Here is a 25,842-nt window from a genome sequence, read left to right as displayed (position 1 = left end):
TAAGTATGTATGAAATTTAACAAATCAAAGAACATGAGAATGAAAAAGATCAAAGTCAAGTTACTAAGAAAAATTTGTATATTAAAGCATATACATAAAATCCAATAAAAAACTACAAATGAGTGAACTAAAAATGAAAATCAAATGATGCACACTCCATAATTTAACCGAATTCAGTACACCAGTGCATATGCAATGTTCATTGTGCTTCTACCATTCTTTGACTGATTTGAGTTACAAGTTTTTATGTGCAAACTTTTTGTTTTTATGTTTAATGCTCACCAACATAATTTTTTATTTGTTGACTTTCTTGGACTTAATGTTTTAGTGCGACACTTGACGAAAAGAGAAAACACCAGTTCTTAAAACATGTTCACAACGACTGCTTGTTACAGGAATTTTTTATTTGCCATTGAATTTTTCAGTAATAATGGCAAAAATCCGCAATCTTTTTTTAATGTTAAACGTCTAAGTATAATAAGAAATGAATGTACAAAAATATTAATTTCAATATGTTTTTCATATATCCCAAGGGGTACCTAAAATATTAATTAAAATTAAGTAATCATGCGCCCGATGAGTGTACATGAAAGTCTAAGGTATTTACTTAAGCGGGGATCACATTTAACAAACCACCAAGACAGGGAAACAATAAAAAATTGCAATAATGAAATGCAAATAATGAAATTTTGATAATTATTCAAAACACTTACAGTGCAATATTTTGGCTCAGGGTGGTGGTACCGAAGCGATGAGGGTACAAGGTATTAACCTCAGCACTAGTATAGACTTGTCAACTTACTTGTATCCTGAGTTGCACTCACAGTAGAAACTGGTGAGCGTGTTGACACATTTGTGGCCACACTGGTGTGTCTCGACCCGCGCACACTCGTCTACGTTGCAGTGAAGTGACTCGTCACTGTCGTCCGCACAGTCAGATACCTTGTTACAAACCAGCCGGTAGTCGATACACTGGTGGCCACTGGCACATTGAAACTGGCCCTCGGGACAGGTCGTATTCTCTTTCTCTGTTAAGAGACACAAGAAATTACGCTGGGTAAGAAATATATATATATATACTGCATTATTTGCATACTATAATATGCATAATTTTCCAGGATACATTTTTTCCACAACACTGAAAATATCCAGAGTACTTACTTTGTCTCTTACAGTACACTAAGATTTCTATACTAATTTATTAATTATTTATATTTCAATTAAAAGAAGAACTGAATTTTTGTTTACATATTACAACAATATTAGTCTAACCACTAGACCATAACCATTATAAACAACTCCCACTTCAATAATGAATGTTCACGATCAGCACGGTAGCGTTTCTGTTTACAAACACTAAGCAAAGACAGCTTAGTGCTAAGCAATGACATCATTTATTTTACCGTATCTGGTTGGCCAGACATTTAAATAAAATAAAGATTGCATAAAGCAATAATATTACACATCACACGCTACCAAATTCAACCTAAGAACAATGGAGAATATTACAACGTAAAAAGTTAGACCGAAATTGACGTAATATATCAGTATAATATGTTTACTTTAACAGCTTAAAATACTTTTCCACTTATATTTAAGAGATTACTCATTGATTTGATCAATATTTTAAAACATTTTTATGCAAAACGAGATAAAAAAAAATTATTTAGATGGCACTATACTTGTCATGGCATGATTCCGTGATACAAGGCCAATGGGTTAATAATGTTTATATTTCTATTCCGCCCCTTTTGTGCCACTTCAAGGGATGCAACATCATGAACTCATGTACAACATTAAAAAGGTGAGTATTTACCTGATTTTAGATGTAGCCGGACATAATGAAACATTTTATGAAATTAACAATCCAAAGATGTAGGTTGTATGTATGTCATTCTGATCTTACTTACTGCATTCAAATTCGTCCGAGTTATCTCCACAGTCGTCTTCCCCGTCGCAGTGGTAGGTGCTGCGGATACACTTGAAGTTCTGGCAGTGGAACTCTTGCTCTGTGCAGTTCTTGTATACAGAGTGGCAGCCCTTACCCTCGTCAGTGCCATCTCCGCAGTCATTGTCATGGTCACAAGTCCAGCCCTTCAACATTTTTCAGCATTGTCAGTAAACAATGGAAAAGGAACAATGGAGAATCGGATGAAAGAAAGCCAAAAATACAAGAGAATGATATTGTATATGAGACTAGGATGAGGATGGAGCTTATGTAGAAGGTAAACTGAGATTGATGAAGAAATTGATAGACAAAGAAATAGAATGGACAGAAAATTGGGATAAAAAAGAATTGGAATTGACGGAGAACTGGAATTGATCTCTATTTAATTTTCCTTTATGGAAGGAGTTACAAAGTAAAAGTAACAACAAGAAAAGTTGCATGGCATTTCAATACAGTAATCATTTACACATTTTAAAATACTCTTACTGATTTTAGATCATTTTCACAACCACGTGCAAGAATTTGTTGAGAGACATTATTTTATTGTAATTTGAAGAATGTGCACAAAATCAATTATTGTAAAAATAATTATAAGTAGTTCTTTTTTATCATTGTTAGAAAGATAGGATTTTATATAAAAATAATGATAGACACAAATGTGGCTGGTCAATAACAAAACACTTTAACTTAACTTAACTATGTCTCTGCTTTTTGTGCCAAATTTGGTCAATATAAAATAGAGAAAACAGTTATGTTTCCCAACAATAATATCAACATGCACTCTGTAGCAAATTTCATATTAAGAACTATTTTATCTTTAATTTAGTTATTTATGTTTGAAATAAATACAGCATTAACATTTATTTATTTAATGAAAAATGTTTGTTAATTGTTTAAAGGTTATGTGGTAGTGAGTATTGTTTACACTTAGTAGTCCAAACTTTGTCTCCAATAAAGTAATTGTTCATCTTTTTCAACACTTCTTGAAATATTCAAATGTGGTCAATATATAGACAGGGTAGGTATCTCTATATCTACTATACAATGTATGTATTGCACCTGTGTGTAGTTTACTTTAAAAACAAGACACAATGTCCACCATGACAATGGACATTAATACTTTGCATTGGAACCAAATTCAGGTTAAAACGAATCGAGATAGACTAAGAAGCTATCTTAGTTCTCATCTAATATGGTACAGTGTTTGATGGAAACGCCACTCACTTTGTTAATGCATCGTCCGTTGCCACAAGTGAACTGATCACTACCACAAGTGGGGGGAGGGGGGCAGCTGAGCGCCGTGGTGTTCTCGTCTGCGCCGTCCACACAGTCAGGGTCGCCATCACAGACCCACTTGCGTGGGATGCACTGCGCGCGACCCCACGCCTTATTGGCTGCACAGGTAAACTCCGTCTCCTCATCACATTTGCGCTCGTCTGTAAAAAACATTCACATACAAAATATGTTATTAGCACTTAGTGTTTTAGTTGATGCAAAATACAACACGTTTTGTGGTGCATAAAGTTTTGTATTTATAAACCATTATCTATAAATAATCAAATACAGATTAATTACATAAACTTCATGGGCATTTAAAGAAGAATTAGGTCTTCAGAAATCTTATAGATTATATTCCAAAATCAGACTTATAACTGAGTAATGTTGAAGTAACATTAATTGTTAACTAGTATTTAATTCATGAACTATTTTTAAAATTATAAAACTGAATTTTTGGGAAATTATTTTTTTAAGTTATATGAATACAAATAATAGTATGAAGCTAAACATAACCTAACTAACTTGTAGGTTAAAAGCATAACATAACCTAAGTATTAGAGTGTTACGATACTGACTGCACTGGTGTCTGGTGTCCTCGTCACTGTTGTCCATGCAGTCATTGTCCCCATCGCAGATGTAGATTCGTGGGATGCAGTTTCCGTTGTCACAGGTGAACAGATCCCCGAAGCAGGTTCGTCCTTCGCTCTTACAGTACTCTGGTGGTTCGTCTGACGAATCTCCGCAGTCATCGTCTCCGTCACAGTACCATGTCGCAGGGATACACCGATGATTGGGGCACCTGTGGGAATCACACAAACAGACCATCAAGTTGGTGAACAAGAACCATGGGCTAAACCATGGGCTTATATAGATATCTATATATATATATATATATATATATATATGAATGTTTGTCTGTATGTCCTTTATAGACTCAAAAACTATTTGACCGATCATTAAAAAAATTTGTATATATATATATATGTATTTTTCCATGTAGAAGGTTTATATGCTATGACAATTGATGTAACTCACCACCAGGTGGTGCTGCAAAATAAAAAAGTTATCAAAGGGCCTGCACATTATAAACTGCAATTACGAGACAGTTATGTATATTAAATAGCAAAAAACTATTTGAAGGTGCTAAGTTTTGATGTTTATTTGTCTTTAAAATAAATTTCTGGATGAACTTAAAGCTTGATTGTTAGAGCACTTTACAATAAAGTACATGTACGTGTACAATGGCTATAAACATACACTTTTGACAGATTTTCTTGATCTTGGCAACAAGGTAAACTCTACATCAGCGTTGGAAATATCATTAATTTATTTGAACCAGAGTAGCTCATACATGGGCAAAGCTTACAAAGCCACGGGACACAGCTAGTACCTTATTTATAATTATGTGTATTCCATTGGGCAAATGATTATACAAATTTTAAAGAATTTAAAATACAATATTTTTAATTAGTTTGTTTTCTTAAAATTTACTAAATTTATGACTGATATTTAAAGTTCCTACATTCTTTACTTTTAACTGCTTTTTAAGTAAAATATATTATGTGGTACTATCTTGAAAACCAGCCAAAAAGTAAAGCTAATAACAAAGATCCAACTGAGCTGAAATGAAAAATGTCCCTACACATGAGATGAAGTTAGTGCTAACTAAACCTTTTACCACTTAACCTCTCTCTAATGACTGAACATTAAAATGCTCAAGGAATAAGTCTAACACAAATTTGTGAATATTATTCATTAATATGATTAGTGGTCAAACTTTTTGGAAATTTATGATGTTTAGTCCACATATATTAAAATATGCTGAACTGCTAAACACAAACAATACCTTTTCTCCTCATCACAGTTAATATAAAAGTAGATTCAAGCACAAATGTTGAGTTCAACTAAATTTCACCTTCCACTTAGTTCAGCGTCTGAAATCTGATCTAATCTGTTGTGTTTAATTGACACCCTGATGTTTTTGTTATGTTTAGGGCAAAAAGCTATGTTTAAGATCAGAGCAATGATCAACATATAAACTAAAAAGCCATTTAATTGTTTTTTTTGAAGAGCATATATAAATATATCAAATAAATTGTAAAACAACAAGAATTTTTGAATCTGCAAATCATTCAGGTATGAAGATAATTTCCCAAAATACTTTAATTGTTTGAAATGTGCCTAAAAACAGAATAAAACTTTATCTTATGCTTTAAAGATTGTGCACACTCATTTCTTACTTTGCCATTGCTTCTATACTATTGGCCATGTTTAAATTTTGAAGTAAATTGAGGTCAGTTATAATACAGTTGTAATCCAAATGACAGAGTAGTCACGCACCACCCTAGTTGGCATAATGTCTACCTGAAGCTGTTGGCGGGACAGGTGCGCTGGGAGCAATGGACAGGGTCCTCGTCACTGTTATCTCCGCAGTCATTGTCTCCATCACACAGCCAGTAGGGTTCCACACAGATGTTGGTCTTCTCACACTTGAGATGGTTGGCCGGACATGTGGTGTTACGTCCACAACGCTCATGTGTCTCGTCCGAAGTTACGTTGTCCTTGCAGTCGTTGACTCCATTGCACACCTACAATAATTACATTGAGAGTTAAATGAAAGAGAAGATGCCAAGTAAAAAAGAATGTTAGAATTTAGATAAATTTGATGTATGAATAATTATTATGAAAACTGCTTGTGTCAAAGATTGAAAGATTCTGAAACTGTCATTTATTAAGATCTCAGATCAGAACCTTTTAACATAAACTTAACAATTTTCAAAATACGTAACACAGTACGCAAATGTGGACAAAACATGTAGGCTCCACAAATATACTAATTATCTCCACTTGCCAAGTAGGTTTATAGCTTTAGTTTAACAACTTACATTTTTAATTTGTCTTTCTATAAAACTCTGCCTTCCACAGTTATTAAACAATAACTATACCCACAAATACGTACAAGAAGATAACAGGATTTTGTACATTTGTCAGTGGATGTGTTAAACATTTAGATAACTATTTTTAAGCACACGCAAAGATGATACAAACACAACAAATTGATGGCTTTACCAAAGTTAAACTTGATAACAGAACAAATTGAAATAAACTTGTGGAAACTGCAAAAGGAATTAAAGAGGTAAAAAGTTGAGCAAAACATTTTTTTCTACCCATAAAATATTGGTGTTTATATATCATAATATATAAATAACACTTCTCTACTGCCAATAATTAAAGAAAACTACATAATTATATAAATTTATGACACAACCGTAACAACTGAGGGAAGCAGAACACAGACCTGTGACTGTGGGATGCAGCGGTAGTTGGCACACGTGAACTCTCCGTTGTCACAAGGTGGGTATGTACAGCCGATCTCGTCTGAACCATCGCGACAGTCATTCTCGTGATCACACTTCCAAGAGCGGAAAATACAGCGGCCGTTGTTGCATCGGAATTCTGTTGGGCTACATGAGTGGTAGGCTAAAACAAACAAAACAACAAATGAACTATGAGTAACTTTAAGTTGTACCATCACTTGAGAAAAGTAATTTTATTTTAACCTGTAAAATACTGTTTTTTAATATGTTAGTTTAAAATTAATATTCTACATTAAACTGAAGAACTTGCAATGACTATTTCCAATTTTAACAATTTTCCAACTCTCCAAGTACTATACAACTTTGGTACTCTGTTTTTGGGTGCTTCAGTAGTTCCATGTTTGGGACCTATTTAACCCTTTAGATCAGTGGTTTCCAACTCACACATGTCTGCAGACCATTCAGTCTGACAATGAACCTTACACGTACCACTCTTATCTAGTTTTGGTACAAACTAATTAATTACTTATCAATTATTATAATAATATCGAAAGTTTTCACTACAATAAACTCTTATAAAATTTGATTAGAAATTTATGTTGAAACAAGAGTTGCTTCAAAAATATCTTTCTTCTGTAATGTTTTTCCAAGTATGGCTTTGGGCTCAAATTTGTTTCAGAATCTGAGGCATTCTTGCATAGAGATAAGCTCGTCGTTGTTAATACCAAGCCAGTTTCTTTGTTTGTTTTCAACCAAAAATAAATTACATCATCCGTTTTTACACAAAAATGTTGTTGAAAACACTGCAGGATACTACAATGCTTCATGCGGCAAAACAAACTCAAGATCTCATCACAGCCTTTTGCTAGGGTCATAGACAGTATCTGAACCTGTTCTATCTCTAACTCAGATCCAAAGTTCAACCTCTTAGACCATTCAGCTATCATCATTCCCAGTTATTGTCAACAAATTGCCATCTAAACACAGAAATTAGCAGACATTTTTATATTTATTCATGACATCAAATGACATTTCTAGCATTTTCAAGTATGGTACAGGTCTTTGCATACTTTAGCACTTATTATTAAACTAGTAAATGTACATTACCTAAATTCACTTATTGACCGTTTATTAAATGAACCCAGAATGTAGACAATAATAATCAGTAAAACTCACTGCAGTAGTTGACATCCTCGTCAGAGTTGTCTCCACAGTCATCATCGCCATCACAGGCCCACATACGTGATATACACTTGCCGTTGGCACAGTAGAACTTGTTGGGCTCACACGTGAGGTTCATGGCGACACACATGCGGTTCTCGTTCACCAATTTGGCAGTGCCGTTGCACTTGCACTCTGCCTGTACATTCCACACCAAAAAGCTAAGTTATTTAACACTTCTTAAGTAAAAATATTGTGCCAAGAAACCACAGGTACAGTAAAAAAAAGTATTAGAAATTGTTGCACTTCTGAAAAAATGTATAATAGCACGAGTTTTCCTTAAATTGCTGAATGATCTTTTTGTGACTTACCATGTTGTTGGGTGCTGGATGACAGGAGTGAGCACAACCGCCGTTACTGATGTGGCAAGGATTAACCGAGCACTTCTGCCTCTCCCCGGAGTACACCTGGATGTCACGTGGGGAGTCCTCCAACCGCTTGACCATCTCCACCATGTTGGCTCCTGTGTGCTTCTCTGCGCGGTAGACTCCCCGGAGCTGCAGATCTGTCCAGTAGATGTAGTTGCGGTGGACAGTGATCGCAAACGGGTAGATGGTTGCTGATATCAACACCTGACCGAACAGAAGTGATTTCACTGTAAACTTCTGTTAGAAAAAGCAATGGCAAACAAGACACCACTAAATTTGTGTCATTATTTTTGTGCATCAGGATTATTTTCAACTGAATTTTCTGATGATAAACTTTTCTACAGCAGTTATTTAGTGATGATAGACAATTTGACCCAACTTAAGATCTCAATGACGATTTAGAAAATCAGGGTGAATGTAAAAAGTATTCATTCAGTTTTGAGTTATTCAGTTATTTTGAAATTAATCAATCATTTCATCAGGTGAGAGATCTGGGTTACAGTCCAGGCGGAGCAAGTACTTTTTGTGATTCAATGTATATAAAAATTATATATATAATTTTAGTACAAATATATAAATATTTGTAAAAAATATTTTGTACAAGTTTTTTGTAAAATTACTTATAATGTACTTATATTTTGCAAGTTTTTTTGTAAAACATTTAATTATGAAAATGTTGCTACCACTAAAACATAATTAAATGTCGTTATAAGAAAGCTGTTAATTTGTAAACAGATCTTCAAAAAGCACTGTAAAGATTTCCCCCAAAACCTGGTAATACATAACAAGCATAAAAGGCTGTAACTCTAGGGTTCAAAGGCACATACGATGATGGCAACAGTACCTCTCGATTCTGTCCATTCAAGGTGGAGCGCTCGATCTTCTCACGCACAGCATCAGTCCAGTACAACATGTGCTCATCATAATCAATGGCCAGGCCACTTGGTTGGCTCAAGTCACGTTCTATGATTGCTCGTTTGAGCGAGCCGGCCATTGTTGTGCGGAAGATTTTACCCGAGGTACCGAATCTCCCCCAGTCTGTATAGTACAATGATCTGAAAATGTAAAATCCTCATTAGGTTTTACACTCTTTATATTATTAAAAAGTAACAAATCAAATAGGAATAGGTTAATTTTGATACTCAATATCTTGATTCTTAGTGATATGTCAAAGCTGAATCTAAAATCCACCAAATCTTTAAATAAGTCTATTCATAGATGACAGCTGTACACAAATTGCTGATTGCTAAACATATTATTGCTGTATTTTCTTTACTCTTCTAGTCTAATAAAATTAAACCTACTCTTCCAATCCTATTTAAAATCTTTAGTTATCATTTAGTTATTAGTTATAAATAATATTTAGTTACTATTCTTAGTTATTATTAAAACAGGAATCTGTATCGAATTCAGAATTAAGACCGAATATTAGTATCGGTATAGGAATTTTGATAGAAATTTTTTGTATTAGCCCGTTCATAACAATAATTGTGGTGCCATTTATTTAAATCAGGATATAATTCTTAGTAACACTCACACAGAAACTTGGGATTGAATTGAAATCTGGAAATCAAGACCATTATTTTCGTATCGGAATTAAATTTGAGATCAAATTTTTTAGAACTGCCCACCACAAATATTTCAACTGCCCACCATTGTGACCATCAAAATCAATCTATTCAATCCCCTTTTGGAATAATCTATGTAATAATTATAATTTATGAAATTATAGCATAGCTCACAATAAACATTTAAGGTTAAGGACTTTTGGTATAAAAATGGTTTTACTATTACAACTATAGCTCATTTAAATTACCAAAGAAAATACATCAATTATTTAAGGGGAAATGTTTTATGAAAAGATAGTACAGATGTACAAGACTGACCCGTTGCAAGGATCGACTACGATGGCTCTCGGTCGCTCCACCCTCGCTATCATGACAAGCTCGGACCCGTCCATATTCATGGCGTAGATGCTGTTATTGCTGGAATCCGTCCAATAGATCTTCTTCTGTGTCCAGTCGTACGCAATGCCTTCCGGATTGATGCCTCGGTTGATGATAGGCTTCACCTTGTCTCCACTGGGTTCGCCACTGGGCACCTGCGCGATGCGAGCCCACGGTCGGATTTGTGTGAACAATAGTGTCTTGTCTTCGTAGTCGAAGTCAACACCCACCACGTTTGTAAGGTTGCCCTGGAATAACAAACATAATATTTATTTTTCATAAATAAATAAAAAATTCACTTTTTTCCACCATCTTTTACATACAAACTGTACAAATTTCTTATCTATATCTCCAGCAGTGTTTTTTTATTTTATTTGAAGACCTGATTAAAAGAAACAACCAAATATTAATGTAATTACCTACGAATCCTTGTAACATGATAACAAATTTTGGTTTATTTTTCTTGTCTTCAGAAATGGTATCAGAGATTTGACTAAAATGTTAAAAAAAAGTTTTAACAGAGCTCTGATTGAGACACCTTAACATTATCAGAAGCCAACGTACGGTGTGAGTACTGTGGTATGATCTACATAATGTTATCTACTTACAACAGTATTTCAATTCAAAGTGAATGTTTAATTCAGAACTGTTGACATGTTTACCTCCTGTGGTGGTGGAAGTCATTGTTACGCCTTGCCCCACATCTTGTACACAGAAACATGGACATTGGCAGCGTAAACAGAACATTCCTTACATTTAACGGACTCACCCGTCACAATACAATACAAAGAACACAATATTTCAAAAACTTTGAAGGTTTCATCTATATATCTAATGTAAAATGTTATAAACTAACCTAAAGCAAAAACAGTATAGTTAAAGATTAGGTAAAGCATTTGTTTTTCACATTTAGTTTCTTAATTTAACCTTTATTTTACTAAATTATCATTAAAAAAAAGTTTTGTTGAACATTCAGTTTTTTCTGAATTTTGCTTAATCTTTGTATAATCTTTGTAGTACTAATATATACCCTAAAGTGATCAAGTTTTATAGTTTTGATCAAATTTTGTAAAGTATCATCATGTATATCCTTACAACTCAGTGTAATTTTATGATATCTTTTTCAGGGATGAGCCCAAGAACTGTTGAATCTTCTGTAAAATCATACAATCTTATACGCTCTATCATACATAGCTGAGACTCAATTTCCCATAGATTGTCCACACAAGGGATTCTTTCTAGAACTTTATATTTGGAAGAATCTTCATTTTTATCTCAGAGTTTTACAGAGATATTTACTCAATTTACCGACGCATCACATTTTTAAATATCATTATTAATTTTATTTTGATTATAGAAAATAAAAATAAAAAACTTAGTAACATTTTGAAAAAATGGTATTAAAATAAGGTCAACAGCTCACACAAAACACTATTATTTAATTTCTACTAATTTCTAAGTTTTATTGGCCAGTTTGTTCTCTTCAACAATGTATTGGCAAATGGCATTTCCTTATTTTAATCTGTTTCTGGTATGTAATCAATAAAAATTTTGGATGGGTTGGTTCTGATACTCGATTTCTTAATGCCTCAATTCTTAGTAGAATCGAAGATTCTTTTTATTTGAGTGTTGTTTTTGACATCTCTATGAAAAAGAAGAAGAAGAATACCCTTCAAGAGTGGTTAGAAACCAGACCTCCCCCCCACCCCTCGAGCCGGAATACCCTTTCTGCTCCTCCTATCCTAAATTCTTTAGTTATTAATAATATTAGTTATTCTTCTTAGTTATTACTTATACAGGAATAGGTATTGAGTTCAGAATCAAGAATCCATACAACATTTTTGTATAATTATCGGAACTTAATACAAATTTGTGTTGCTTTTTTTAGTATTGGGCTATATTCTTATATATTAGTACCAAATAAAACAGGAAACAAAAACGAATTCAGAATGGAGACTACAGTTATAGTATAGGAATAAAAATATAATTTTTTCGGAATCAGCCCATCCCTAATAAAATGTGTTAAATTTAGTTTACATAGAGTTAGTTCTTATTACCACATTTAATCTAATGATACATGGAGTATCGAAGGATCCTAAAGAATGTAACAAATATCCACAGTTAGGAAAGGGAGTGCGTTTTGCTGTTTACCTTGCTATGAAGATTAGACAGCTGGTAAGTTAAAATATTCAATCATTTGATGAAACCAACAAATCAAACAAAATAAGCTGTAACATGTATGAAACGTTATATGTTATATAAGTATCTGTTACTGTATACTGTATACTCAGTTTCTCTACTAATTTTTGTATTCTGTACTTTTTTTATTGCAATAATGGTTGCTGACAGCTCTTTGACCGTTTAGGTGAAACTTTGCTGACCACTAATCTTTAGAACACATCGATAGAGTTCTCTCTTGGACCAAAAGGTACCTATGTACTTTCAAGCAAGAGTTAAAACGACATAATTTTTAAAAAGGATCCGTTAAGACCCTTATCATAAATAATGTCCAGAAAAAGAGAGGTGTGTTGAATTACTTTTGCTCAAATTGTATTACTGGGAAGTGAAGACTTACCAGGGGGCGGAAAGGTACACTAGTGGAAGCCGGATCGAGGTTCACTGCGCGGATTTCAGTCCGGGTTGCGAATACCAGGTACTCGTCGACAGTGGAACACTTGGTGCGCTGGCCACTCACGATCTGTCCGGTCGCGCAGTCACACTTATACTGGAAGCTGCCGATGCCTGTCGTTAGACTGTCTTGTGGATAGGAGAAACAGAGCTGTTCACAACCTCCATTACCTGTGTAAGATAGTCGGAAATATAGATACAAGAGGCAGTGTATGGGATCTTGAAATTGTATACAATACCAATACATTCTATACATTGCCTGGCAATTTTGGATAAGGTATAACATTTAGTTATTTTTATACATTTTTTAACTTTTGTATAGTGTATAATAGCATAATGTTTAGTATTTATTATAATAAAACTAAAATTGCATAACCTAACACTAATCTAACCTAATAAAAACTAACAATATATTTTAAGCTATAAACAGGGCCGTCGAGAGATATTGGGAAACATGGGGCACATGCCAGTTTTGGGGCCCCAACCCAAAATGTACGTTAATCAGAGTAAAATCAAAATATTTTTTTAATAGGCTGTTTAGTCATAATTTTGCGTATTTACATTAATTAATATTTTCCATTACCATTTTAAAACTGAAATAATTAAAAGGTTACACACATTACAAATAGCAAGGGGTTAAGAATTAGTTTATTCAGAGGAAAACACCTCCTTTCCATGAACCTCGTTGTCATAGTTTAACTTGACCTCTGTTACTCATCAAGTACACTTTGTGAATGGGCTTGATCTGGAGAAGAATTGTGATATTGAGATTGAGAAAACTAAATGGGTAATGAACTGACCGAAGCGTCGGCAAGGATTGCTGTCATCTGGGGGCTGATTGGCCACATCGAATATAACAATGTCTCGCAGCTTGCTGAGCCCCGTTCTCACAGAAGTAGCTTGTTCAGTGTTCCCAGGAATCTTGGACGCTTTGTAAACTGTCTGCAGATTGCGATCCACCCAGTAGACATCACTCATGTGCACTGCAATGCCCATCGGGTTCGGCAGATTGCGGCGTACAACCTATCAAACAGTTGTTTTATATTTATAGGGGTTTTCTTGGATAATGGCTTAACCTGGAAGCAACATTTACATGAATTAAGGACAAAATTAACTAGTACTATTTTTCTGTTCTTTATTGTAAGAAATTTGTGTAACAGTAATGTATTGAGAACTATATTTTTCATAAGTGCATAGTAGGTTGGAATATGGTATTATATGTATGATTCAAATTTCCAAACTATTGTCACAACTCAGAGGAGGTATTTGCGACTTATAGCCTAGGTATGAACCACCTTTTTCTTTTCGATTACTATAAGATTCTTCCACCTAGACACTTGTACGTCTACAAGATATTAAAAGTTTTTTTTCTTAAGCAGTCAGAGTTTTAACTCCAGTTTACCTTCCTCTTAGTGCAGCATCTGGAAACTGATGCTGTCACAGATTTGACTCCTGGAATCTGGAGTCATGTTCTTTGAAGAGATCCAAAAAAGGCCGTGATGAAGAAGCTCAAAACAAATTCATTTTGAGCTTCTTCATCACCACCTTTTTTGGACCTCTTCAGAGAAACTTAACTGCAGATTCCAGGAGTGAATTGGAGCTAAACTAAACATTCACATTGAAGCAATGCTTCCAACCATAGCTTCCTTTCACACGTTCACTGTGGATCTATACAGAGTGATCTTATGTAGTACCTCATAACACAGCATTTGCACCATGGTATCTGTCACAACCAGCGTGTTAAAGCCTGCACGTCCTATGAGACTCACATTGAGCCGCAACGCCATGATTCTGACACATTTGAATCCGATGTTGTTGACAGGTGTTAAATCGTCATGTGGATCTGGTTTCCAATAATTGAAACACTCTAACAAATCAGACAGCGTTTAGCACTCTGTATGTTGGCCATAGAGAACTGACCTGTCTGTTGCCTCCATTGTAGGAAACCTTCTGGATCATGTCCAGACGCGCGTCGACCCAGTAGACATCATGTGTCAGCATGTCCACTGTCAGGTCCCGAGGTGTGCTGATCCCTGACGTCACAATCGGGGACCACTTCTGTCCGTCCAGGTATGCCTTGCCAATCCGAGGATATTGTCCGTAATCAATCCAGTAGAGGTACCTAAACAGACATATCAGGCGGTGGATTTACTTTTAATCAAAATTTTGTATTTCTGTAATAAATTACTACACTATTTACATTTTTTCAAAACTCTTATTTAGTCATCAGATCTTGGAAGTCTTCAAAGCAGTGAACTAAAATTAGATTGTCTGTTACGCTTAAGAGAGCAACATTAGTGACATATGCTGTGCTCAAAAATATATGAAGAGGATGTAATGAAAGTAGCATCAGTGTCTCCTGGTGTGTTTTTGACAATTCCCCCCCCAATTTAATGATCACCTTCACGAGAGTTTTACTCGAACTCAACTATCAAACTGACACTGAACTTGAAAGTTTATATTAGTTTTTATAAGCCATGATGAATTGCATGATATTAAGTTGTATATGTTTCAGAAAATATTATTTCTTAAACAAGGAGTGAGGGTAAACATATCCAGAAAGAATATTCGCACAGCTGCTCTCCCTTCTTATTTTTCAAGATCATACATAGATTAACGAAAAAACCTTACAGAAATATGATGAGACATGGTCATCTGTATATAAACCTAAAATCCTAGAAACAAACACGTCTCTTTGTAAGAAAAAGACTTACATCTTTTGAAAGTACCATAGTAATGAAAAGATTGGCTCGGTACTTTTCAACAGTGTTGCCAAAATCAGGGAGAAATATGTTCCTATCATTGAACTACTGCTTGAATACACGTTACAATTCCAAGAACCATCTGACTCTATATCATGTTTGTAAGTATCTGCAGTTACTAAAAATGTCAACCATAATGTAAAAAAGTTCTTCCATTAGCAAAAATGAATGTAGATTTTGGGGTAGTGGTCACACAACATCATAATTATTTTGTTTTATTCAGTGATTTTGATTTTGTTACTGTTTTGTGATCGTATGATTGTTGGTTGGCAATCATTTTAATGCAACCTCGTGAATTGATATACTTCCATTTTGAAAAAATTATTGATACAAATTTAATTTATCAAATTAAAGTTATAAAAACCACATATTAAGGCTGTGACAGACAAACAGAGTGCTCCCTCAAATGAATTCTACTTAATTTAGTAGCTATTTCATAATTTAAATTATAGCTGTGTAATGACCTCTTAATGGGGTTGACAGCCAATTCTTTAGGTGCATCAGACGTTGTCTTATAGATGACTTTCCTGTTGGACCCATCAAGCCAACAGACTTCCACATAGTTTTCGTGAGGAAAAACATTGGTAAAGTATAAGTTGCCGGCTATCCAGTCGATGGTGAGCCCTCGGATGCCGTTGGAACCTATACCGTCCTTAATGACTGCCTGAAGTGCTGTGCCGTTTGGCTGGACTCGGTAAATGCCGTTCCATGGCCCACGGTTGAAGTCGACCCAGTAGATCCATTTTTCCTGGTAGTGTACATCAACATGGAGAATATGATGGCCTGGAATCATAAAAATAAGTATTAAAAAATACAAATATTTAATTTTTAATAGTAATAAAACACTCACAACGACGTGTAACCCATTGGATACGCACAATCTTTAACAACTGTGTCGTGTACCTGATCAGGTACACACCAAGCTTTTGTATAGTGCCGGGCCCAATGAGGTACACGTTGCTGTGAATCTTATTATTGTGTTTTTATTGTTTGCCTGTCTTGGTGGTTAGTTAAATTTGATCCCGCACTTAAATAAATACCTCAGGCTACCGTGTACCCCGTCAGGCCCACAATTGCTTAATTTTTTAGGTACCGCTTGGGATACACGGAGAAAGATTAAAAGAACGTAATGAAATAATTGTTTTTGTGCATAATTTCGAAGCCCACATACATTTCTCGTTATGCTTAGACGTTTGACATAATAAACCGATTATGGTTTTTTTGCCATTATTATTTAAAAATACGACAGCAAATAAAAGTCTGAAAAATGTTGATGTTGTGAACGTGTTAATGGTTATGTACTATACCAAAATTAAGACATACAACAATCTAGATTGAAAATATAAAATAACAAAGTATGCTTTTTGGTGCTTATGTAAACCAATATGAGGATAAACTGATGATCTTGAGAAACAAAAGACAATGAGACACTTAATCTTGCTTTTTACAATGTAAATGATCAAAATACTTGCACTGTATTAATTATTTTTAGTACTTTACAAACGAATGTTGTAAAGTTTACTGTCTAGTTCTAAATAGAAATCAGAAATCAGGAATATATGGATATGTTATAAAATAACACTTAAATTATGAGTCCCTTATACAAATCTTTTGTTAAGTATGAAATAGAATAGTTTCCATTCACTTAACTAATACAGTTTTATTTTTGTGACATAATATTTCATTGGTACGTAAGATAATCATAAAGCTGAAAGACATCTTCCAGAATTACAAAATAAACAAAAAGCTAATGCTTTATAAACTTTTTTGCCATTAACCAGAAATTTTTCTTATTCCATGGTGGATTTTCTGATTTATTATTCCTGGCATGAAACATATCGAAAAGCAGGAAAACACTCACAATTGGCAAATTCATCAAATTATTTAAAACATTGTAAACAATTGCAAAAAAAAAAAAGAAAACGCAACCCAAGTAGTGACAGTGGCAGTAATTTTAACTGGTGAAACAAGTGTACAACAAAAATAATGCTGTGGTGGCACCAAAATGGAATGGTATTTAGTATTTGAAAATTCTTGAATGATTCTAAATACGAAATGAAACTGTTCACATTTTTCTAGGTCAGAGCACCCATATTTTGTAACAATTAATAATTTTAGGATTTTCCACAAAGAGGATAAACCACATTTAAGATCTTTACCTTTACTTGTCTTTAATCTACTTAAAGAAAACGAAATTGAATAGCTGAAAAAAAAAGGAAAACCATACTTAAAAACTCGAAAAATGTCAACTACGATTACATGAGGCTGTGTTTTACAAAAACAAGGGAAGGCACATTTTTTAATAACCTCGAAATGGAACAAACAGCCAGAAAGGTTCCTGCAGAAATCGAATATCACAGATTGGAGAAACCAAAAGCCTAAAAGAATCCCAACAAGCTGGAGAAACATACCGATCCCAGAGATGGGAACAATGGCCTCCGCAGAGTCCTCCAAGCTGAACCCTCTGGTGATGTCTAGCTGGGACACAACAGCAAAAGTCTTGTAGGCCATACATTTGCCACTCTCCTCTCGCTTGAAGCCGATAGAACAGCTGCAGACTCTGTTGTTGTTCTCTGCAGGAATACACAACTGGTCGCAGTTCCCATTGTTGGTCAGGCACGGGTGTTGTTGGACTGTAACAATGGCACAATTTGTTGTATAGATTACATTAATGTAAACTTTGCATGAATTCATGGCTATGAAAAGTTAACATCTATAGAACAACAACAACTAGTGATGACACTAAGCCCTTGTATAGACTACAATAACACAAACTTTGCATGAACTCATGACTGTGGAAAGTTAATATCTGTGAGACAACAACAACTAGTGTTAACACTAAGTTCTTGTATAGACTACGTTACCATAAACTTTGCATGAACTCGAGACTGTGGAAAGTTAATATCTGTGAGACAACAACAACTAGTGTTAACACTAAGTTCTTGTATAGACTACGTTACCATAAACTTTGCATGAACTCGAGACTGTGGAAAGTTAATATTTGTAAGACAACAACTAGTGTTGACACTAAGCCCTTAGTATAGACTACATTAACGTAAACTTTGCATGAACTCATGACTTTTTAAAGTTAATATATGTGGGACGACAAAAATAGCAGTTTATAAAAAAATATATCTCCCACAAAATTTCCTTACCGAACCTTTATACCCCATAAAACTGTTTACACAGAATTTGTCATTACCTCATTGCACATGTAATTCACCTATGAACGGCAAAACTGAAATGAAATTGTCTTACATGGTCTCTTTCTGAAGATAATGAAAGTCTTGAGATCAGGCTCATTGTCCATGAGGGTCTTGTTGTTGTCTCCAGTGGCTATGTCCACACGCTCCAGTCTCTCGTATCTGGGGTCCATATAATACAGTCTCTTGTCGTACACGGCCAGAGCCTTGGGCAGAGAGATGCTGTGATGTTCGTCTGTCAACAGGTCTCGCTTGATGTTTCCGTCAGTGTCCATCACCACAATCTGGTTGAAAAATCCACAATAATTATTACACTGTGATAATTTTTATACAAGTTTTAATTATAAATGTGCAATTACTGTAACTCGAAGTTTTAATTTTTAAGCATGCTGTACTCACTTTGGTCTAAGCATTTGTGAATAATTTTATTGTTGAAGTGTAACAACAAGAACAGACGTAACATGATATTTACAACTTGTTCAGCAATATGAAATAAAAAGAGTTGGGAAGAAGTCAGAACCTATTTTTTAACATTTAAAACTACATCCTATCCATCCCCTTTGCAGGGAAAACGTGTCCAGTTCGTCTTCCACTATTTCCTGCTTTTGCGAAGTTTACCACATAAGTATGGTAAGCATTGTTACTTGTCACAGTGTTTTATACTTCCAGGACAAGGAAATTGAAAATTCACGGGGTTTAACTTCATCCATAAATTTGTGACGTGAACACAAAAATCCAAACTTGTTCAATAAACAGTTATTTGAATAAATACAACCATAAAATATCGATAAACTTATATTTAAGCATTTAATTCTTTAATTATAGAAGCAAAACAGAAATGATTTACTGGTTTTGGGACATCTTGAGCTTACAATTGTATACCGTACGTCTAGGTAAGTTTTAATGTATATAAAATAAATAACTATACTATATTATCTATTTAAAAATTGGTTTGAAAGATTTCATATCTAGTATTATTATAGTGTTAGCCTTATTTAGTTTCTTACACTTAATTGTGAGTTCTGAAGCTGTTCAAAACAAATACAACTTTAGTATTGAACACTGAAAATAAAATAATCAAATATTTTATTGAGTTAAACTGACACTCAATTCATAAGACTTTTGTCTACATTCTAGAAGGTAAGTCTGAAAATGGCATGGGAACGTATGACTTCGACAATTGAGTCATGGGCTTTGTGGCAAACAATAAACAATATGTAATCATACACCATCTTGTCATGCTAAGCCTCTTTTTACCTTTTTTTATTCCACTTTAATTTATAATTCTGTGAACAGTTGTAATATGAAAGATTTTGAAATAGAATAAAATTTATGCATGACACATTCTTGTTTCTGCCAAATCTTGCACTGTTTTGGTTCAGTAGGGTTAATGTATCAATATACGACTCTTCTGCTGCTGGAAATTTGAGGTTAGAAAATAATTCACCTTGCTAGGGTACTGGGTGCTGAAGTAGATCATCTTCTCTTCAAGGTCAATGGTGATAGCCTCAGGTCTTGTAATGTTGTCCTTGAGCACTAGAGCGTTGCTTCCATCCATGTTCACTTTCCCGATCTTGGCCGGAACTCCAAACCCTCCTTCGTCCACCCAGTACAGTTTACTGCACAACAAATGCAAAGATCATGTCAGGCTGTCAGTTAACAAATTTATTTCCTGACAAAATTCAAGTGACCTTAACTGAAATTAAATTATTTTAACATAACTCCTAATTCAGTTGTTGATATTAATGTAAATTGGTGTTAACAGTTACACCTTTAAAATATTCAAATCAAATTAATTTCAATATTTAATTCTTTACAGAAATAGTTTAAAGTCCAGGTAGTTTCTTAGTCTGTTAGATCTGTTATATCTGACAGTTATGATCCTGAAAACGCTAAACTACAGTGCCACATTTTGTGTACTTTAACAAATTCGCTGTGGGTGACGACAATTGTCATGCAATACTGGCACGCCATGCGGATGCCACTAATAGCAGACATCTGTTTACTTGGCCGCCATTGCCTCAATGTGAGCCTACCAGTTGCCGTGGAATGTTGTGCCATTTGCCGAGTATTATGGCCTGTTTCATACGTGCTGTTCATTCGCAATCTGTTCGTGGTTCTCAATTTTTGTTCGCTGGCTGTCCTGTATTGTTTATTATGTGTAGTGTATGGTGTAAGGTGACTGCGTATGTGTGTTTATTATTGTATTTATGCAATATGGAGGACGACAATAAACTAGTGGAAGACTTTATAATTGAACAGGACAATTCCGATTCGATTTCTATTTTTACTATTTTTCTATGTTTATGGACTGTTTTCAATTTTTTATACAAAACAATTTTGTTTTCACTATTTGTGCAATTGACAATGTTTTCCGCGAGTGACAGTGCCATTTGGGAGCAATGGCAAAGTGTCCTGCGCTAATAACTAAGCGGGGACCAGCGCCACTAACTAAGCGGGGACCAGCGCCAGGTGCGGCTGACAACAATTGTTATGACATCACCAAATCTGGCAGTGGGGTTACCTGGACAACCTTGTACAACCTTTTTGACTGCTTTCACTTTATTTTGGGTAAGTTAAAAAAAACCGTGACCGGTATAATTTGTTTCAGCAGGAATGTATTAAGTGTATTTGAAGTATTACAAAAAGTAAAGAGTGTACACTGACATAAAACTCTTCAGTGCTGAGAAACACCATTTATTATAAATCACTATCAATTTCAGGATTATCTTGCTGATATTTGGTCCACTTTGACAAACAAAAACATGATCTATTTCAGGGTAACAAGGAGAATTGGAAAATTTTCTATGAATACAGTTCTCTATTAATTGCTGTGGCAATTGCTAACTATTGAATGTTGGACTGTTATTAGTTAATATTAAATTTTTTTACCCTGCCAAGATTACGGTGGCCAAGATTATTTTCTGGTGTCTAAAATCATTCTGTTTGATTCTAAGATATTTTTAATGACAAAACAATTTACAATTCTCCAGTTGCACTTTAAATTCACGCTGAAGAGTGACTGAGGGGAGAACCTACCCCATGCTGGGATCCAGGCAGATAGACTTTGGCTTGGCAACGGAGTTTGGCTCTCCATTATTGGCGAGGATGACCTTCCGGTATTTGTTCTTCCCATCGACCTTGACAACCTCAAGATTGGATGCCAAACGGTTGCCGAGGTACAGGTTGCGGCCGAGCCAGTCGAAGGCGATGGCATATGGTGCTCCCACAATTCCTGAATCTTTGGACAGGAATTCGGTCTTGTTTCCTCCTCGATACGGTGTTGTGTAGATTGTACACTGTCAATAATACATTGTGTACATAGAGAATTGTCAAAGTTAAAATTAAAACATTTAATATAAAAACATCTGTTTAGATAAAAATAAAAATTTTTGAAAGAGTATTGTTGTATATACTGTATCACGTTAAGATAAATTTACACCTAACCATCATAAAGATTACAGTGTTCAGTTCAGAAGTAAATTGACCATTAAAAACTGAAATGCATAAGAATAAGTACATAAATACTTGTTACAAGCTTTACAAAAAAACGTACAGAGCTATGCCAATGGATCTGGATCATCAAAGGATTCACTTACTGAAATAGTATAAAAACATATTTCTGCCTACCAGTTTATCACCGAAGTTCAATATTTTATTAATTGAGAGTAATTGACACCTTACTTGTCTTGTTTAGGAGGCAAGTAATAGTTACACCCTCTCCTAAGCATTTGACACAAATAGTTCTGACGAGAGCCTAGCTCCAAAGTCCAGTGATGCCTCAGATAGTTTTACACAATTACCTTTATTTACCATAACATATTTTCTAGAATCTTGGAAAATTAATAAAAATATATTTTCAGTAGAGTTCTAGATAATAAGTAAAACATAAGATTTTAATTAAATGTAAAACACACAATAGTAATCATCCTGGTTCAAATTATTATTTGAAAACTGGAATAAATTAATGGGAAATAAACATAGTTGTTCTGATGATATATTCTAGCCATTTAAACAAGTTTTTGCACAGTGTCTAATTAAGATTAAACTTATATTCTGTTAATTATATTTTCACAGCATTCTTTTTTTAATAATTTTACTACATACTGCAATATTGCCATTGCATGTTTGTGGTCTGATCATACAGTACAGCACTATCTATGCATACTTTACTGTAGATAAATATTGCTCTAATCAGTTTCAGTGCAGAATACAATGGGAATGTCAGTAATGCAAGATTCACTATACAGTAGTTTATTCACTCACTAAACACGTTTAATGTAAAGTGCATTTTAAGTTGGAGAAAGCACAATGAAAAGCAACTCTGCTTTCCACTGGAAACATCCCTGATTCTAGTGTTTAAATTGTCATAAACTGCTGTATTTTCCAACTTATCTGATCACTTACATTTTCATCATCATCTTCTTTCCCTTGTACCCAGAAAAGCTGCTCTGTCTTGCGGTCAAACTCTATCTGAATACCGTTGTCTATTCCGACGATGGGCGTCAGATAGCCACTTGTCTTGTCTCCTGGCGTCAGACTGACATCGATGATCTGAGTTCCCTTCATCACCACGAGGAATGAGGCGTCCTCTGTACATGTCAAATTGAATCATTTTTAACCTAAATAATCTTTTTATATAATTTGTAAGAATTAAAGTAGATTGTGACTATTTAGATACTCTGAGGTTTTGGTGAGAATGCTATATGATGAAGTTATAACAGTTATTTTAATACTTATATTATCTGCAAACATGTCAAGAAGAGAAGACTAAGAATAAGATAGGGCCCAATTACTGAACCCTAAAGAACTCCAAAGGCTTAAGTGATACAAGTTTCAGTTTCAGTGATAAAAGATAATCTAAGAACTCCTAATAGAAGGCTAGATAAGTATTATAAAAGCCATAAATACCAGCAATTAAAACTATTTAATAAGCTTCCTCTTTTTGTTAGAGCTTTACCTCTAAAACAATTAAAATCATATATTTCATAGTGGCTTAAGCTTAAGGAATGTACAGTGTTGAGAAATACATAAAATGTGATATGCTGTAAATAAGAAAAAATAAGGATACTCCATAATTTATTATATTTATTTAAAATTTTAATTCCATGTCTCTGTGTTCTTAATGTTTTATTTATTTGAGCAGATTTAAGTATTTATTATAACAGATATAACTGGAAACTAGTATATATTTATACTATATCACTAGAATTAGGCTAACATTTTTTTATTTTGACGAAGCCTTATTGTAATCCTTGAAGTACTTAATGGCTAATAAAACTTCTGATTTCTGGTTTAAGTGTTTTTTGGTTTCTGATAACAATCGAGAATCAAGGTATCACTTTGACACCTGCAGACCTTACCTTCAACACACCCAGCATCCTGGACTCTATAGCCTGGTTTACACTTGCAGGTGTAGCCCCGTGGGTCTGATGGTGACAGCAGACACAGCTGGGAGCACTGGGAACGTGAGGTCTTCTCGTCCAAGCACGGGTTACGAGACATGGGCTGCAGTGAGGGATGGTGTACATGGATACTGAGAGGTTGGGAGATGAGGTGGGACACTACGGTCTGGTTCTTCCCTCTGAACTTGTGGGCAGATAGTACCTGGTGGCAAGTCAAACAGTGGTGTGACAAAACGACACAGGGCACCAACACTCATTCTACACATGAGTATGTGACCTCTATTCATTGTTGACTTAACCAATACATAATAAAGAGACCACTTGATCAAGGTGTTAGACTTTAGATCTAATTAATGCATGTTTAAATCCTCTCTGTGACTGTAACAGTCGTTATCAAAGCTGTTCACCTTGTTGAGTACCGACTCTCCTTTTTGTTCTGTTTCTGTTTCATACAATTATTATCAAAGATTTAGTAAAAATGTATTGGTTCTTAAACATTATTTACAAAGGTAGGGTTTATGAAACTTTAAACAGCTTAAATAAATATAAATGGTAAAATTTTAATGAAAATACTAGTTTCTTTTTATAAACAACACATTGTTTTTAAACTAAAAGCAAAGAATTCTTGACAAATTCATAAAATGAATTAATATGCAAAATTTAACCAAATTAGACCAATCCTTTGATTTCTTGTAATATTTTAATAAAGTAATACTCAAACATGAATTTCTTTTGGAAACTCAATCAATAATTTTAAGGAAAAACTGTTTTTTGCCATTTTTTTAGTACCTTATAGATAGTAAATATTAAAAATTTCATAAAAATATTTAGAAGAGTTATTTTCTAAAAACTGAAGTTTTTGTTACAACGTTTTAAATTTTTGGGTAAATACTTAAAAAATAAATAATTAAAAACAAATTCAAGTATACACCTGCTTGAGAAATTACAAAAAAAATTACCTGCTCGTAAAATCAATCAATTTTTTCATTTATGAAAATCACTTACATATGTACAAGAAAAAAAAAAACATTTTCGCCACAAACAATAATTTTATTTTAAGAAGTTCCAAAATTAATAATGTTTATGTTAGCTACATTCAATCTTTTTTGGGAAAGTCACAATATTTCTCCCTTTACTATGTGTGGAGAAAAATTTAAGTATTAGAAAAGAATTAAAAACCATAAATTTTACATAAAAACTAAAGAGTTGTGTAACACTATATATTGGAAATAAAAAATTCGGTGGATACAAAATGATTTTTGAACTGACCCTGTTGAGCTGACGGTCGGTCCAGTAGATGGTGTCCTCGAAGAGTGTGATGGAGTGAGGGTGCAGGAGGTAGTGACTGCCTGCTACTACCTGCTGGCGTCCACTGCCGTTGTAGTTGCAGAAGTCGATGAAGTCCAATTTGGAGTCGGCAAAATACACTCTCTGGTTGGCTATGTCGAGAGTCAGCCCGTTGGGCCAGTATATCTTGGTACTGATGATGGTGGACCGATTGCTGCCGTCCATCCCCACCCTCTCTATACGGGGGTTCTCCCCCCAGTCGGTCCAGAACAGCCAACGTGCACTGTTAAAGTGAGTCAGTTAGTATTCTCTCATTTAACGAACTAACTGAAGCTCCAGCTTATTTGAATATTGACCTTAACTTCTTGACTGAGGCATGCCTGCATTTAAATGATTCCATCAGCAACGCAATGCCTGTCAGTTGTGAACTATACATCTAGTAATGTTCTTTGAACTACATCAACTGTACAGTAGTGCAT

General features: G+C 34.4%; 1 protein-coding gene across 1 annotated transcript in view; it reads right to left on the bottom strand.

Annotated features, from left to right (window-relative positions):
- The window catches only part of LOC124353579 (low-density lipoprotein receptor-related protein 2), a 509,397-nt gene that overhangs the window by 30,520 nt on the left and 453,035 nt on the right, over window positions 1-25,842 (bottom strand). The window contains exons 26-46 of the mRNA XM_046803481.1: window positions 25,346-25,646; window positions 24,035-24,278; window positions 23,079-23,263; window positions 21,711-21,970; window positions 20,119-20,290; window positions 18,727-18,955; window positions 17,880-18,101; window positions 15,933-16,251; window positions 14,627-14,828; window positions 13,507-13,729; window positions 12,654-12,877; window positions 10,019-10,326; window positions 8,977-9,187; window positions 8,076-8,336; window positions 7,720-7,903; window positions 6,525-6,706; window positions 5,591-5,814; window positions 3,802-4,025; window positions 3,173-3,384; window positions 1,911-2,094; window positions 803-1,028 (exon numbers count right to left, since the gene is read on the bottom strand). Of these exons, the coding sequence (XP_046659437.1) occupies window positions 803-1,028; window positions 1,911-2,094; window positions 3,173-3,384; window positions 3,802-4,025; window positions 5,591-5,814; window positions 6,525-6,706; window positions 7,720-7,903; window positions 8,076-8,336; window positions 8,977-9,187; window positions 10,019-10,326; window positions 12,654-12,877; window positions 13,507-13,729; window positions 14,627-14,828; window positions 15,933-16,251; window positions 17,880-18,101; window positions 18,727-18,955; window positions 20,119-20,290; window positions 21,711-21,970; window positions 23,079-23,263; window positions 24,035-24,278; window positions 25,346-25,646 (4,797 nt within the window). The remainder of the gene's footprint in view (window positions 1-802; window positions 1,029-1,910; window positions 2,095-3,172; window positions 3,385-3,801; window positions 4,026-5,590; window positions 5,815-6,524; window positions 6,707-7,719; window positions 7,904-8,075; window positions 8,337-8,976; window positions 9,188-10,018; window positions 10,327-12,653; window positions 12,878-13,506; window positions 13,730-14,626; window positions 14,829-15,932; window positions 16,252-17,879; window positions 18,102-18,726; window positions 18,956-20,118; window positions 20,291-21,710; window positions 21,971-23,078; window positions 23,264-24,034; window positions 24,279-25,345; window positions 25,647-25,842) is intronic.

The sequence above is a fragment of the Homalodisca vitripennis genome, chromosome 2, assembly GCF_021130785.1.
Source record: "Homalodisca vitripennis isolate AUS2020 chromosome 2, UT_GWSS_2.1, whole genome shotgun sequence".
Classification (NCBI taxonomy): Eukaryota; Metazoa; Arthropoda; class Insecta; order Hemiptera; family Cicadellidae; genus Homalodisca; species Homalodisca vitripennis.
The sequence above is the reverse complement of the archived record's forward strand: the minus strand, read 5'-3'. Positions and strand labels throughout refer to the sequence as shown.